At 45.2% G+C, this 15,989-nt stretch overlaps 1 protein-coding gene across 1 annotated transcript in view; it reads right to left on the bottom strand.

The window, feature by feature from the left end:
• Window positions 1-15,989, bottom strand: part of AFF3 (ALF transcription elongation factor 3) — a 556,703-nt gene that overhangs the window by 14,464 nt on the left and 526,250 nt on the right. Inside the window, exons 18-20 of the mRNA XM_065891597.1 lie at window positions 14,828-15,029; window positions 11,765-11,886; window positions 912-975 (exon numbers count right to left, since the gene is read on the bottom strand). Coding sequence (XP_065747669.1) covers window positions 912-975; window positions 11,765-11,886; window positions 14,828-15,029 — 388 coding nt within the window. The remainder of the gene's footprint in view (window positions 1-911; window positions 976-11,764; window positions 11,887-14,827; window positions 15,030-15,989) is intronic.

The raw sequence follows: 15,989 nt of genomic DNA, 5'->3' as shown, positions 1-15,989 counted from the left end.
TGTGATGACAGAAACTCTACCTCCTATTTCCCTTCTGTATTTTCTGACACCCCGTGGTTATTTCTCTGTACACCAGTGGACCTAGGCAGTTAGCTTCATATAAATGCATCCTTGGTGGGCAAAATCAGTAGCATTGGGAGGTGGGGTACAGTTATGGCTTTAGGCATCTTCAACCCTGGAATAATACTCTGAAGGTCATTTGAAATGCCATATTCACCTCCAGCACCCTGATTTCACTTATGAGCACTGGAGGGGAGCAGAACTAGAATTACTTGATGGGAAAGACTCCCTTTGGATGAGATCTTCTGACAGAACAACCATATGATTTCTTTTAGAAAAAACCAGAAGTGTTCTAACTCTTGCCTGAAGGCTTTAAGCTTTCTCAAATAAATTATCCAAGTCAGAAAAGTTACTCTCTGAAAACATCAAATCCTACAACTTCAGGGTCTTATGTGCAGTGAAATAGTTTCTGGATTGTCCAGATTCATAGGAAAAATTCATTCTGGCAGGTACATATGAAGAACACAAGTCTTTTTGAAAAGGAATTTGATCCTGGGACCAAGCCAAGCGTTGGCCAGGCTAACAAGGGAGAAATATGCAAACTTGGGTGTTTTCTTTTTAAGGAAAAAAACTATTACCACCCACTGACTCCATTGCCTCTGGTTCCTATTCAAACTTTAGGTCTAAACTGAAATATTAGTTTATCCAGGGCTTCCTCCCAGTCAGACATCATTGGTTGAGGTCATAATTTATTGGGCGATGAGCAATGGATTATATAAACATTTTTGCCTTTAACAGACCCAGCCATCCTTGTAATAGATTTTATAATGACCCTAGCTATGTTGCCCCAGTGATGAAGCTGTGGTACAAACGTCATTTGGAGGACAGGATCTGGAGAGAAAAGGTCTTACCATTGCATCTGCTTTATGCTTCATTCGCTTAGCTTCTTGCATAAAATAATCTGCACTGCGTGGCCTACGAGGAGAGGGTGATATGAAACGTCATTACCATGCAAGTGCAAGATCTTTGGAAAATATTCTTTCCTTTGCTCACACTTGAAGCACAATTTCAAGACTCTTCTTAAGACGGAATCAAGTATTTTTCTTTTCTTTTGCATTTCCAAACTACTATAGCCTATATGTAAAAGACTCCTATTATATTTCTCTTAAGTTAGCAATCCAAAACACACTCAATATATGCACATAAATATATACATTTACAGTGATTTTTAACATGGATCCCCAGTACCTAATTTGCAAATCAGATTTTTTATTGCACGGTTAAGAAAACAAGTGCAAAATCTTATTTCACACGTTATTTACACAAAACGATCCCTTTTAAATGTAAAGATGGCAAAGGTATCTCATAATAATTGTATGGATATGTACAGGTGAGTCTATTTCTGTACCCTTATGAAAATCAGTGCTGTTTGTATGCATAAATGGTACCCCAAGTTGCTTGTATCTCTATATCTAATTATTTTAAAGATTTGCAATGAAAAATGAAAAGAGGTGCTGCTGTATGATACAATAAAGTTAATTGTACAATAAATGTACAATAAAGTTAATTGTAAAATGATGTCTTCCTTGTCACAAGGCGAACATGGCATGTATTCTCTCTAGTTCTGGTTAACTGGCTGGTAAACATTAACACCAGACATGGGCATTATTAAAACAATAACCCTGGCCAGCGCTGACTCTGCTGAGAGATGAAGGGAATTCATCCAGAGATGGATGTGAGTGTGTGACATGACCCCAAGTTACACTAAACTACTCATCAGACAGTAACTTTAAATGCTTCATTGGATAGATTTTTAAAAATCTACATACTTTAGGTACCATCAGCATGAACTTGTTTTGCATTATGGGTCTTTATATATTCAGTAAACTTGACCTATTCATGTACACACCATAAGCCAGGACCCCCTGAATGGGAGATAAGATGTAAGTAGCAATATTAATCATGAACTGTTTAACCTATTTAATACACGTATTTTGAACTGCCTTCTTTCAGCTAAGGCGTCTTTTCCCCAATGCAGTTTTAGGTAGTCAGAGCATCCTTTTATCCTAAGGGGTCAAAAGGCTTAGAAAAATCACACATACCATGTCAATGACATTACCATCCAAAACTATAATCCTCAGTTGAATGGTTTTAATCAATCGATCAAACAAATAAACAAACCAGGATCAAAGCGAATACTTAATTTTGAGTCACAAATCACAGAAGCAAGGAAAAGACCTCGGTTTTCTGTCTCCTCTTCCGCATAAAATATTGTCAGTACTGTGGTAACACGCTGGGAGTTTCTAACTTTTCCAACGAAGAAATGAGGCACGTGGCTGCAGGATTTCCCTAATGTGCATAATGGAACTCTGCTTCTCCATCGTGAGCCCTTCACCATTTTTCCTGCCATGCAGGCCTGGACTCTTTCATTCATCATGATGGGTCTTCGTTGGTGGGTGAGGCCTGAGGTTTCCTTCAAAGGAAGGCCCTGCTCTGACCGGTTCTTCCTGTTCTAGTTTATTTCCTCAACGTTCACGCTTCTTCCATCTGAATGGCGTTTTAGTTGACTTTCACGATGGTTTTTTCTTCTCTGTCCACATATTGACCTTTGAACACATACTGGCTATCTGTGGGGTCTTTGATGCCGACTGTGGCAATTGACATTATTTTTGTTCTTGTTTTTGTTGTTTAATGGACTGACTTAATTTTTCTGAGCAGCTGTAGGCTCCAAGCAAAATGAAGTGGAAAGTGTACCTCGTGCTTCCGCATGTTCACAACCTCCCTCACTACCAGCATCCCCACCAGAGCAGCACATTTGTTACCATCGATAAACCGAAACTGACGTATCATCATCACCCAAAGTCCACAGTTTACATTTGGGTTCACTCCTGGCGTTGCACATTCTGTGAGTTCTGAGAAATGTATAATGACACGTATCCACCGTTATAGTATCATACAGAAGAGTTTCATGCCTTAAAAACCCTCTGCAATATCTTTCGTTTGTCCTTTTGCTGAATACCCCGAAGCAGAAGACCAGACCTACCTCTGCCCAAACCCAGATCTGACTCCTGAGCTTCAGATGGGGTCCTGGAGCCTATTTGTTCAGGACAAGAGTTCAGGCATCTCCATCCATCTCTCCCCCAGTTATCAAAGGCTATGAATGCTCCCTCGTAAACATCCCTTTCTTTCCCCAATGACCATATCCACCAAGTCTAGGCTTTCATCACCTCTCCTGGCCTCTAGTTTCACACCCATCCAATCTATTCTGAGCTTTAAGCCTTGACCAATGCTTGTAAAACGTGGCTCTCATTATATCCCCATCCTACTCACAGACCTCAAATCCACCTCCAGGGCCTATGAATTCCAATCGCAGTTCAGGTCTCCAATCATCTTGCCTAACCCTCGTAACCGTACCACTTACTCACCACGCCCCTCAACCACAGCCAGAGAGGTGTGCTCACTGTCTGGCTGACACGCCAGGGCTGTCTTAGAAGCTCTGCTCACCCTTTCCGTCCTTCCTGGAACACTCACCTCTCTGCTCGTTCATTAAGTGCTTATGATGAGCCAGACGTTACCTGTCCCTCAAATTCTTAGGCCACAAGGCCTTCTTGGTAATTCTGGTCCATGATCAGCTATGTCTTTCCCGATCTCAGATAACACCTCTTGTTTACACTTCACTTCCAGGCATTTAATTACCTTCTGCTGTCCTGGGCTACAGTCACTGCATGGATGCAACTTTGCAGCTGGACCATTTTCAGCGGGGGCCCTGTCGTAGACCTCTTTGATCTTCCCCACCTTGTAGTTTTAGGTACATGGTAGAAGAGAAATGAACCCCCCCCCTTGCATTCATATTTTGAGTTTCAAAGAGAGAGAGACAGGGTTGACTTCTGATGGGGTGCAGCCTCGAAGGCAATGAGCCAGAGAACATCTCCATGGCAACCTGAAATTCTCCACATCATTATCTGTCCCACACTCCGGTAGAGGAATCTGGTTGTTTTTCTCTTGCCCTGTTTTTTGTAGACCTCGTCACTAACGGATCATCATTTTTTCAAATGCATTTCGTTCTCACGAACGAATTACTTTGGTAATAAGCAAAGGCATCTGTTAGCCTTCTTAGTTACCCCTGGGGTGGCAGTGCCACCTAATTCCTAATACGGGTACCTTAATCCATGCTGTTTTTATCTGCAGCATGTAAGTGTATCCTTTAAACCTGAGATGGAGGCTGAGTTACAAACTCTCACAACGGTGTAGGTGGATAAGTAACACATCTATTTTCTGACTACATCACAGCAGCTACAACATTAACCTGAGATGCTGAAGAAATGTATTATCAGGGCCTGTTTAGGATCACGTAAGAATTCTCATCTTTGCATCTAATGGAGGGCTTATTACACTGAGTCACTGAAGATTGCTTGATGATTGGCCCATTTGTTTTCCTTTCAGGTGATTTCTAGAGCCACACTCCTAGATCAGATCATTATAAAGGCAACGGGATGATGGGATGTCACCCAGATTGTCCGGCAAGGCAGTGGACACGTGCTGTCATGAAGGCATCACTCCGACGGTGACTTTCAAGTCAGCAGGAAAGTAAAACTGCTGTCACCATTGTGGCAGCTACAAAATATAACATGGCACAGGCACTAAAATGAATCTAACGATCGTGGCGTTCAAACTCATTTTTCATTGAATCTTCTTTCTTTTCTTTCACGTGGAAAACTTAGAGTTTTGCTTTTCGTTGTGATCATAAGGTTCTTCACATCGTTTCTCACAGCGATGGTATTTGATGATGATACGTGAGCAACCCTACGGAAAGCACAGTCCAACATCATGCATGTAACTAACCGTGTCTCTGGGGCTCTTCAGAAGCTGGGCTTGAGTGATCCAAAAGCCAAAGCCGAGCCACGTGTATCTTTGTTATAAGAGCTCTCGGCAACAACAAAAAAAATGGGAGCACTTGATCCAGAGGGAATGTGCCCTCCTCACCTCTCATTGCCCCCACCTACACCGAGCCACCTTAGTTCTAAGCAGCGGCGGGGGCTGAGCTACCCTAAAATTTCTTCTGGCACCAGCGTATTACAGCAACCTCGCTCTTTGTTCTCCTTTGTGGCTGAGATGGAGTTGAACGCTCTCCCACGGAGAGGCTGGCAGGCTGCTTTCTGTGATTCCTACCTCTGTGAAATGCACCTCCCCAGCAAAACCAGCCTGCTTTGTGAAAACTGGCAGAGATGGCGAACTCAACGTGTCTGAACAAACGGGTTCCTTGGCATAGCAGAAGTGGGGATCATTTTCTTAGGGAAGTTGAAATCCAAATCAGACAACTAGGCAACTGCACACCAAATGAATTCGTCATCTGATAGCCTGTCAGCTTGTCATTTAATAAGTCCCCGAGGTGTTACTGTGGCCCAAGCTGTGAGGTACTTTCTTTACCAAGAAGAACGCGTAAGAAGTGAGGTAATTGTTTTTCACGCACTGAGTAAGTGGATGCTGCTGACGAGGGCACTGCACAGCCAGGGCCCCCGGTGCTGCCGTTGGCTTTATGAGTGCTTGCCGAAGGAAGCAGGAAGACTGCTTTCGGCAGCAAGGATTCAAATGCGGCTTTTGTTTCTACACCCTTGACGTTGGCTGGGACCCCCGAGTCCCTGGCTTCTCAGAAGCATAAGCAGTCACTCGTCGTGTCTCCTACAGGCCACAGGCTCTTGCAGGTGACTCCTCTCTCGGCCACACATAGAAGACGGCGTGTGCTTTCCAGGACACACAGGCTAAACGGCAGGTTTTTGTCACGTGAGCATAAGCCACTTTCTATCGAAATGGAAACACATCAATTTGATTGTTGGTCTTCTCTGGGTGTGATATTTAACAAATGAATTTATTTACAAAACAGAAACAGACTCACAGGCTTAGAAAACAAACTTATGGTTGCCAAAGGGGAAAGGCGGGGTCAGGGATAAATTAGGAGCTTGGGATTAACATAGACACACTCCTATATATACAATCTATAATCGATAAGGACCTACTATATAGCACAGGGGACTCTACTCATTACTCTGTAATAACCTATATGGGAAAAGAATCTGAAAAAGGATATACGAATATGTATAATTAAATCACTTTGCTGTACACCTGAAACTAACACAACATTGTAAACCAACTGTATTCCAACATAAAATCAAAAATTAAAAAAGGGCTTCCCTGGTGGCGCAGTGGTTAAGAATCCGCCTGCCGATGCAGGGGACACGGGTTTGAGCCCTGGTCCGGGAAGATGCCACATGCCGCAAAGCAGCTAAGCTCGTGTGCCACAACTACTGAGCCTGTGCTCTAGAGCCCGCGAGCCACAACTACTGAAGCCCGCGTGCCTAGGGCCCGTGCTCCGCGACAAGAGAAGCCACCGCGATGAGAAGCCCACGCACCGCAAGGAAGAGCAGACCCCGTTCGCCGCAACTAGAGGAAGCCCGCACGCAGCAACAAAGACCCAACGCAGCCAAAGATAAATACATAAAATAAAATAAACCATGATAACTGTAGAAAAACGACTGATAAAAATTAATCAAAAAGGATAAAATCATTTTACAAGCCCTTAAAATGATCAGAGAGCTCAGATTTCAATCAGGGAGATCTAGAAGGTCTTGTCCCCAACTCCTGCCCTCCCAACACCCCCAGCCAAGTCCTTTTTTTTCCTTTCTTTCAGTTTTGGTTAGAAAAAAATAAAAACCTGGCTGAGAGGGGTCCATAAGTGAAAAAATTCCATATGAAGAACAGAAAGGCACATGAATGGTGTATCAGGAAAGGTGGGGTCCAGCTTTGAAGCGACTGGGAGAGGAAGAACGGCCACAGCACGCCCTCCGTGGGCGCGCCTTGCCTCGATGTAACATCACCTACTCAAGGATTTCAGTTGGTGTCCTCTCACTCAATCATCTGGCCTTTCACACACAGGAATCTTCCGCCCTCTATAAAATTCAAACGCTTTTAGCTATGAGGTTGCTGAGCATCGTATCACAAATGCCGACTCCCTCTTCCTGCCCTGCCAGCCACATCTCCCAGGCCAGGGCTTCAGCACCGCGTGGCGAGGGAGTCTTCTCTCGGCGTAGGGAGGTTTAAGTGGTTGGGTTCCTGGTATCGGTGCCACGGGGACAGATGGGGCGTTTGCTGGTGTGGCTGCATGTGATGATCATGACTGACTCTTCCTTGTGAAATGTGGGCAGGAGACAGCACATCCTTCTGGAAACAGCGGGCAGGGCTGGCACCCGGGGTTCTCTGGCTCCCCAGCACAGCAATATGGCATGTGGGAAGAGAGGCCAAGCATTTCACCACTCAGCTCTGCTCTGACGTCTGTACTGAGGACTTCGTGACACGATTGTTCCCTGGATTTTCCAGCGCCAAGAACTCCCCTGTCACTAATTATGACACCAAGTAATTTACAGCTCACGGCTCTGCACTAATAAGATCCGTTTCTAGGCTTGGAGTTGAATCAAGTGCTGTCACTCATGGACATAAATCCTCACAGATTTTTTTTTAAACAGAAGTTTGGTAATTACACCTTAAAATCAGGGCTCTCGAGGAGAGAAAGTGGTGCACGGCTAAACGTCAGGGGTGATCCTGCAGGACAGGCTGACCTGGATCACAGTTTTGAAACAAATTATTCGGTTCAGTTCAGTCTACATCCTGAACGGGTAAGTGACCTAGGAAAAGGGCCTGGAAGCCCGTGAATTTAAACTGACTTGCATGTAGTAGATTCCTTACATTCACGGAAAGAGAAAGAAAAAAAGATGCAGGCGTTACCCTCTGGGATTGTTATTCTCATTCAGCTGGGGCCATTCAACGGTTGTTATTTGAGTGCCCACTGGAACCGGGCGGCCGTTTGTCTGAATCTCCTGTTTATTCAACCGTTAACGAGTATTTGTAATACAAAAGGATGAGTTTACTTTTTTTAAAAAAAGCTACTTGATGTGGCTTTAAAAGTCACATGACAGGATGGCATCTGTCACTCACTGGAGCGCTGTAACTGGATTTCCATCAACTCTAAATCATTCCGCTGCTAATTCTCTAGTTCTTTCTTTCCTTCTGGTGGCCTCTCTTTGGTCATGTCACTGCCTGTTGACACCTCTAGTGAGGAGAAGTCAAGGAAAATGATAGGAGCCAGGTCATGGTCCTTGAAGCTGGTGCAGAGCAGAGAGGGAGCGGAGGCGGCTAAGGTTGTGGTCCATGGGAAGCTTCCTGGAGAGGCCACCCATATGCCTCCATCTTCCCTCAATTAATAACTGAGAATGAATCAATCATATACCCTTGTTCCTACCACTGGACCTCAGAACACACCAACTGAACCTGGGAGACACTTTACATACTTTTAGGTGACTTCCTAGACCAGTGATCTCTTTATTATTATTATTTTTAAAAAATTTATTTATTTATTTGGTTGCACCGGTCTTAGTTGTGGCAGGTGGGCTCCTCAGTTGTGGCATGTGAACTCAAAGTTGCGGCATGCACGTGGGATCTAGTTCCCTGACCAGGGATCAAACCTGGGCCCTCTGCATTGGGAGCGTGGAGTCTTAACCACTGTGCCCCCAGGGAAGTCCCCCCAGTGATCTCTTAACGGACATATTTTTATTGTTCCAATGAAGAGACAATGCCTGTTTTTGCTTTTCAAGCTTGAAGAATCTTCCCACGACTTTCTCAGTTCAGCAGTTAGGTGGCTGTTTGAGTTGCATGTTTCTCTTACTGTCATGGATTTCAAATCAATTGGGACATGTGGCCACTGGAAGATGTCTCTCTCTATATATGATGGATGTGAAAGAGTGCTTTTTTATTCTATTGTATCTTTATCCATAAAGGGAGAAACACTGTATTGTAGGCTGCCAGCCAGAAAAATCACACACATTGCTAATGGGAAGAACGAATGATAACCGCCTCTTGGCTGATACAGATAGGGACAAAATTATATTAGCTGCAGTCCCAGCAGAATGAGAAACATTTCCTCTTGTAGACAGTCCAAGACACTGCAGGTAGAAGTAGGACCATTTAGTTGTTGCTGTTTCAGACTTAGCTTTCTGGTCCATACACTGGGAAATTCCTTACATTTTAATTTCTCATACATGTGTGTGTTTAAACACCATGCCCTTAATACATATGATGCTTTGGGTACCTTACTGTCAAATGCACGTGTGTTTGTTCATGTTGTAGATTATGACTGCTTCTCCTTTTTTTTTTTTTTTTTTGCTCCCTGAGTCCAGATCTTTTATAATACCTGCAACTTTCTTTTTCCTTTTAAATTTATTTTTTATTGGGCTTCCCTGGTGGCACAGTGGTTGACAGTCCGCCTGCCAATGCAGGGAACACGGGTTCGTGTCCCGGTTCGGGAAGATCCCACATGCCGTGGAGCGGCTGGGCCCGTGAGCCATGGCCGCTGAGCCTGCGCGTCTGGAGCCTGTGCTCCACAACGGGAAAGGCCACAACAGTGAGAGGCCCGTGTACCGCAAAAAGAAAAAAAAAAATTTATTGAAGTATAGTGGATTTACAATGTTGTATTAATTTCTGCTGTACAGCAAAGTGACTCAGTTATACATACACACACATATATATACATTCTTATTTATATTCTTTTCCATTATGGTTTATCTCAGGACACTGAATATAGTCCCCTGTGCTATACAGTAGGACCTTCTTGTTTATCCATTCTATACATAATAGTTTGCATCTACTAACCCCAAACCCCCAGTCCATCCCTTCCCATCTGTCAGCTTCTTGAGATGAATAAGGGCAGTTTTGGGACTGGTAAAAATGACACGTTGGCTTTGAATGATGTCTAAAGCCCCGTTTCCATTCTTATAAAGACTTGATTTGTAAGATAAGTATAATTGTTTTTAATTCCTCAAAGAACTGGGTTGCAACCTAAACGATATGGAGGCTGACCCATCCATATAACTACTTTGTCTTCAATTTGCTTAATATTAGGAAAAGCATCTTTAATTAAGATGAAAATCACGAGATTCCTATATCTTCTGAATGCAAATTTCCACACTGTCATTAAACACGATTCTAATCTCCTGTTTTTGCAAATGGTTAAAGCTCCCTTGAACAATTTACACCACCAAACCCTAATTATATATGGAGCTGACTGCCTGATTGTACTCCCATTACACGCCCCCCACCCTGGGGATTAATTACCACCTCCCTTGAGGCCCAGGGCAGCGGGCAAGGAGGGGAAGGGGAGATGCTGAGGGTCAGGGGAGGGCGTGCTTGGGGCTGAGTGCAGCTGCGGCAGCCACGGGAAGAGGAGAGAAACACACGTCCTCCTGGGCCACCCTTACACTTTGGTAAAACCAATTATCTGGGAACGTGTTCAATAAAGAAACAAAATAATGTGGATTTGGCTTTGAACCCTCAAAGTCTGTGCCCTAAGTAGCTTAATGAAGTCCAAGCAGGGCTTGAGGGCTACAACTCGGTATTCTTTTTTTTTTTTTTTTGCGGTATGCGGGCCTCTCGCTGCTGTGGCCTCTCCCGTTGCGGAGCACAGGCTCCGGACGCGCAGGCTCAGCGGCTATGGCTCACGGGCCCAGTCGCTCTGCGGCATGTGGGATCTTCCCGGACCGGGGCACGAACCCGTGTCCCCTGCATCGGCAGGCGGACTCTCAACCACTGCGCCACCAGGGAAGCCCTAACTCGGTGTTCTTGCTTCTTGGAGGTGAACCAACTGATCGTGCCTATACTCTAAGTGAAGATAGGATTGGAAAGTAGGATGGGAGGGAGATGAGGGTGGAAGAGTCATCACCACCGCGCTGAGCTTTCACTTCTCAGGTGGTCACGCTCAGGAGAGACCATCTCACTGGATCGCAGAAGAGCCCATCATGACAGTCACTTTTTCCGATTAGGAAGCTGGGACTCAGAGACATTTAGCACCATTTTATTTTCTGACTTCGGGTGAGGGTCGTGGCTTACCGTCTGTCCCCTCAGCCAGACTGTCAACAGTCAGAGAGCAGGGTGTTCTCTCACTGTTGCCCGCTGCTCCACGCCGGGATTTAAGGGCGTGCCTCAAACACACACACACCGCACGCTTGGTGAACGGCTCAGATTGAAAGGCGGATTCAAGGCGAACTCTTGAGACCATACCTGTTGCCTTCCAGGCTTGTCCTTGACACATATTTTTTCCCCAAGAGCCTAAATAATTTTCAGTATCATTTTATCATTTCTCATTTGTCATTTTCAGCATCTCCAGAGCATTCCAGGATGTTAATTTATTCCTTTTCTTTTGTTTCTCCTCCTCTTAAATCCATGCCGGGAACGGAACTAATACTTGGGTTTCGGTGTTAGGACTGAGAGATGGATGACAGGATATTTTCTCCTGTATAAGAACTGTTTACACTTTTATAAAGACTACAGCATTTTAGAGGGAAAAAAAAAGCTTTCAGGAGTGAATCTCTATTATTCTTTGCCTGTTATAATTTACAAAAACAAAAAATGCTTCTCCTTCTGGCAGCACACAACCCCAAATGCAGGGGCTTAGAAATATGACTCATTGATGCCATTTAGCTTAGTTTTCTGACATCCTGGAGGCAGCCCTGTTAGCCCTGGTTGTTCTATTCACTCAGAAGTCTCCCAGGACTCAGGGGTACGTACACTTGGAGTGAAGCTGCAATTCCCTTCGAGAGGGTGACATTTAACAGATGAGATCACATGACAGAAATGGCCACCCCGTGAATCAGACGCATATTAAACCATCTCCCTGCTCCCACTGATCTGGCCCTCACCGTACCAACCAAGGGTCCACACTTACATGTCATCGAAGATGAGTTTCTGCCTCTTGCAGTCCCTGTGGCCGTTGGAGCCTGGAGACCATGGCTCTGTCTGTGGCCGTGACTTGTGGAGAACATTTTCGGAATTGCTGTGAGCCGCTTTCTAAACAACAAACAAACACACCTGTATTTGAGAAACTGGCCACCTGGCTGAAGGAGCAACCTGTCAGAATCGCTCGTGTTCTGTGTTCTAGGTTAGAGCTGATGGTGCTTTCCTTGTTGAGATAAAGAAGAAGTACTTGCACTACAGGTCTCAAGCTGGAGGCTTTTACATACGTGGTCAAATGTCATTCCCGGGACATCAAAAGGGCACCACTCTCTTGGGCTTCCCTGGTGGCGCAGTGGTTGAGAGTCCGCCTGCCGATGCAGGGGACGCGGGTTCGTGCCCCGGTCCGGGAAGATCCCACATGCCACGGAGCGGCTGGGCCTGTGAGCCACGGCCGCTGAGCCTTCGCGTCCGGAGTCTGTGCTCCGCGACGGGAGAGGCCACAACAGTGACAGGCCCGCGTACCGTTAAAAAAAAAAAAGGAATCTCAGTGTGCCCACTCCCGCAGATCCAGATCTTGAACTCGCCCAAGCTCAGATGGCTATTGTGGGTGGAGGCTGGGGGCTTAGGATTCAGGCTCCTACGCTTCCCAGTTGGCTAGACCCATGGTTGTCCAAATGGACTGCATCAGAATCACCATTAACACACAGCCAGCTGGGCCTCATCGCCAGCATCTCTGACTCAGTACGTCTGGGGAAGAGCCTGACAACATGCATTGCTAACAAGTTCCAGGTGATGCTGGTCCAGGAGCCAAGCTCTCAGAACCACTGAGCTATAGTCATCCCTCACAAAAGAGGTCATTCAGGTCACAATTGACTGGTTCTCATCAGCTGTCTGTGAAGAACAGGGAGAGCCAAAGGGAATCACTAGAAATTATTTAAGATGTGTTTTAAGAAGGAACACTCTGGATCTGGGGAAAAATGGAAACACCCTTTTCCCTGGAGATACGGACATTATAGAGAGCACCTACTGTGTGCCGACGTCTGGATAATAAAACACCCCTGTTTTAGTTAGGAGATTCAAATGGATTCCTCTGAAGTAATTAAGGTGGAGTGTATATCAATGCTTCTTTAAATATGGACCGATTTTATGCGTAGATCAAGCCTCTTTGTTATGAGAGCCTCCAGGACTCTGGGCGTTTCCTTTCTGGCATGCAGGGTAGTAAATTACGGATGTGTGTGAGCCCTGCTCTAAGTGGCTCTCCCCAGCTAGACTGTAAGCTATCCTGCAGGCAGAGACTGAACCCTTTAGATCATCAGTGCGTCTCTGTTATGTAGCAAAGTGCCTGGGACACAGTAAATACTTCCTTGATAAACACCCGTTCAGTGAAAAGAATGCCTCAATAAAGTCTATCATTGTTTTACGATTCTCTGCATATCATAGTTGCTTGTGATTGAAGGATCTAGAGGCAAAGAAAAGTTGTGTTTGGTTTAAAATTGGAATCGTTAGCTTTTTATTTGTTTTTTCTAATATGGTCTTCTCAGATTCGTGTATCCTAGAACCAAAGATAATTGCTCCCAAATGAGGGTGCATAAAGCGGTTAATTTCCTGATGTTCAGTAAGATTTAGGCTCTTGCCGGACCATCTACCAACTTTTTTTGCCTCTTTAATTCATGGGATAAAGCATGACATGCTGCCTCCCACCACTTTCTTTGCAGAGTCCTATTGCCAAGTCTCATTTCTCCCTGCCTCACAAAGCCCCACTGGTTTTGAGAGGCACAGGGGGAAGAGTTTGGAATTAAATAATGTACCTGGAGGATGCACGGTCCAGGGCCGCCCGCTGTTAGATGGAGGGTGGCAGGAAACAGGAACTTACATGCAGTGTTAGCCGCACAGGTGTCCATAGGGGTTGGGTTCTTTAGGCGGTACTGCCTCATTGAAATCTTACACCACCGTTTTGCAAATGAAACAGGCTCAAGAGATTGAGCAACCGGCCCGCGGTCACATGGTGACTAAGCTATGAGGCTAGAGGGGAACCCAGGCTCCCAGGGGAATACAGCGTGTTGGAATCACCCTTGACAAAGTCACTGGAAGAGGAGTGGTGGCAGCTGTCCCACCCTGGTCACCACAATGGTCACTGAGGGCAGCGGGGAGCCCTGCAACTTGGGCCTTGGGCTCCAATCCCGGATTTAGCTCTGCCCCAGGGGCAAGAAATCTTTTCCAATAGAAAGATTGGTTGGTCCAAAACTCCCAATTTACTTTGTCCTGGGAGAGTTACGTTAGGGCTAATTCTTTTCAGGATGGGAAATGAAGTCCTCCAAAGAGTGTTCCTAAAGCAGAAGAGGCTTAAAATGCCTCCTCCGTTTCTCCGGCAGCTGCCTGTGCGAGAGCCGAAGAGCAGCTGCTTTGCCAGGTCTTCCCAGACCAGCCTTTAGGGCTGCTTTGCGGGACCTCACTGGTCACCACATATCAATGTAATCTTCCTCGACCAGGACAGGCTCCCATCGGTAATCCACCCGTTGGACCAAACGGAGGTATGATGCCACCGCAGCCAGGCATCCCACAGCAACGAGGAATGAGACCCCCAATGCCGCCTCATGGTCAGTACGGCGGTCATCCCCAAGGCGTGCCAGGTTACCTTCCTGGTGCTACGCTGCCATGTGGGCAGGGACCGTCAGCGGGGCCCCCTTACCAAGGTGGGCCTCCTCGACCTCCTGCAATGTCGCAAGGTGGGTGTTACTGATCTTAGGTCATCCAGTCCAATACGTTTGGAGATTAAACCTTTTCTCAGCCTGTGCTGTTTATACAGCCAAGCTTTCTGTCAATAAGGCCTCCTTGTGGCTTGAACAAACATTATCCTCCCACATACCAGAAACTATCGGACATTTATTTTACCTAGGAAAATTTATTTGGAATAATAAAGCAGGAGCTTTTCCTGAAGTTGCAAGTTAAAAAAAAAACAAAGCTCGTGTTCGGACTGTGCTGGGCTAGAGGCAGAGTAGAGGGGTGTGCTCATTTTCACTCTTGTTTTATCTGGGGCAGAAGAGTATCAACGTACCGTGAGGTCTCCACCATGGGTCTGCAGCTGGTTCTCAGCCTTATGCTTTTTGGTGGACGAGGCGGAGGTGAACAAACCGTTGCTGTTGGATCTGCTGGGGGACGTCAGGTCCTCGCCGGGGTATTTGTGTTTAGATGCGTCGGAGAGGGGTGAGGTGGGTGAGCGGAGCATTTTTTCATTTTTATTTATTGGGATTGCCAAGCTGTAAACGGAAATCACAGTAATGGAATGTCACACACTCAGCGCGTGGCACGGTAAATGTTTTATATGTGACCCTCCCACTTAAAACCTGCTGGTAGGAAGACGTTTATTGGGAATTATCATGCCAGGAAACGATTTTATGGCATTAGGACCGTAACGAACAATAAAGAAATTTCGTTCATGGTTTCTTTACTCGTCCTCCCAGAAAAAAATAGTAATCTGGAGTTAAATAACTAAGCATAATAATACCTTCATTTCCCAAGTTCTTCATCCAAGGATCTCAAAATACACGACAAACAACTTACTGTTTTCCTAACAAGTGTAAACAGCAGGTAACGGGAAACTCAAATTATACACGAGATCTCCACTTCCAAAAGGACTTTTGCTAACACCTGAGCTTGTACTAATTATTATATGGAGAATAACAGAATCACAGAGTAACCGAGCATGAACCCACCTTCTAATTGTTAGGTAGCCAGGCATGGATCAGAATAAACAAAGAATAGAAAACTGTCATTAGAAATGACATTTTCTGATTCCTAGCTCCTTATTTTACCTTCCAAACTATTGTCTATGCCTAAATATAAATCCCCTCACACCCTGCCAAAGACCACCAGAGAAGGGAGTCACATTTGAGTCTTTGCAATGTACATTATGTAGACAGGGCTCTCTCCGCTGAAACAAAAATTGGGGGAAGACACATTAGCCTCAGATAAACTCAATCATTGCTAATTTGGGATGCTTCTAGAAGTCACCTGGTAGAGTCAGTTAAAATAAATTCATTTGACAAAGATTTAGTCATTATTCCCGCAGTTGTGACTTCTTAATTGCATGTGTTGACTATCACTGCAAACAAGCCAGTAAAGTCACTTTTTATTTTTAAGCAATTTCCTTAGTTGGTGGTCACAGTGTAGAAATTACAAACACAGGCCTCTAGAACAAACGAGAAGCCAAGGTTCTT

Source organism: Phocoena phocoena, chromosome 14, assembly GCF_963924675.1.
Source record: "Phocoena phocoena chromosome 14, mPhoPho1.1, whole genome shotgun sequence".
NCBI lineage: Eukaryota > Metazoa > Chordata > Mammalia > Artiodactyla > Phocoenidae > Phocoena > Phocoena phocoena.
The sequence above is the reverse complement of the archived record's forward strand: the minus strand, read 5'-3'. Positions and strand labels throughout refer to the sequence as shown.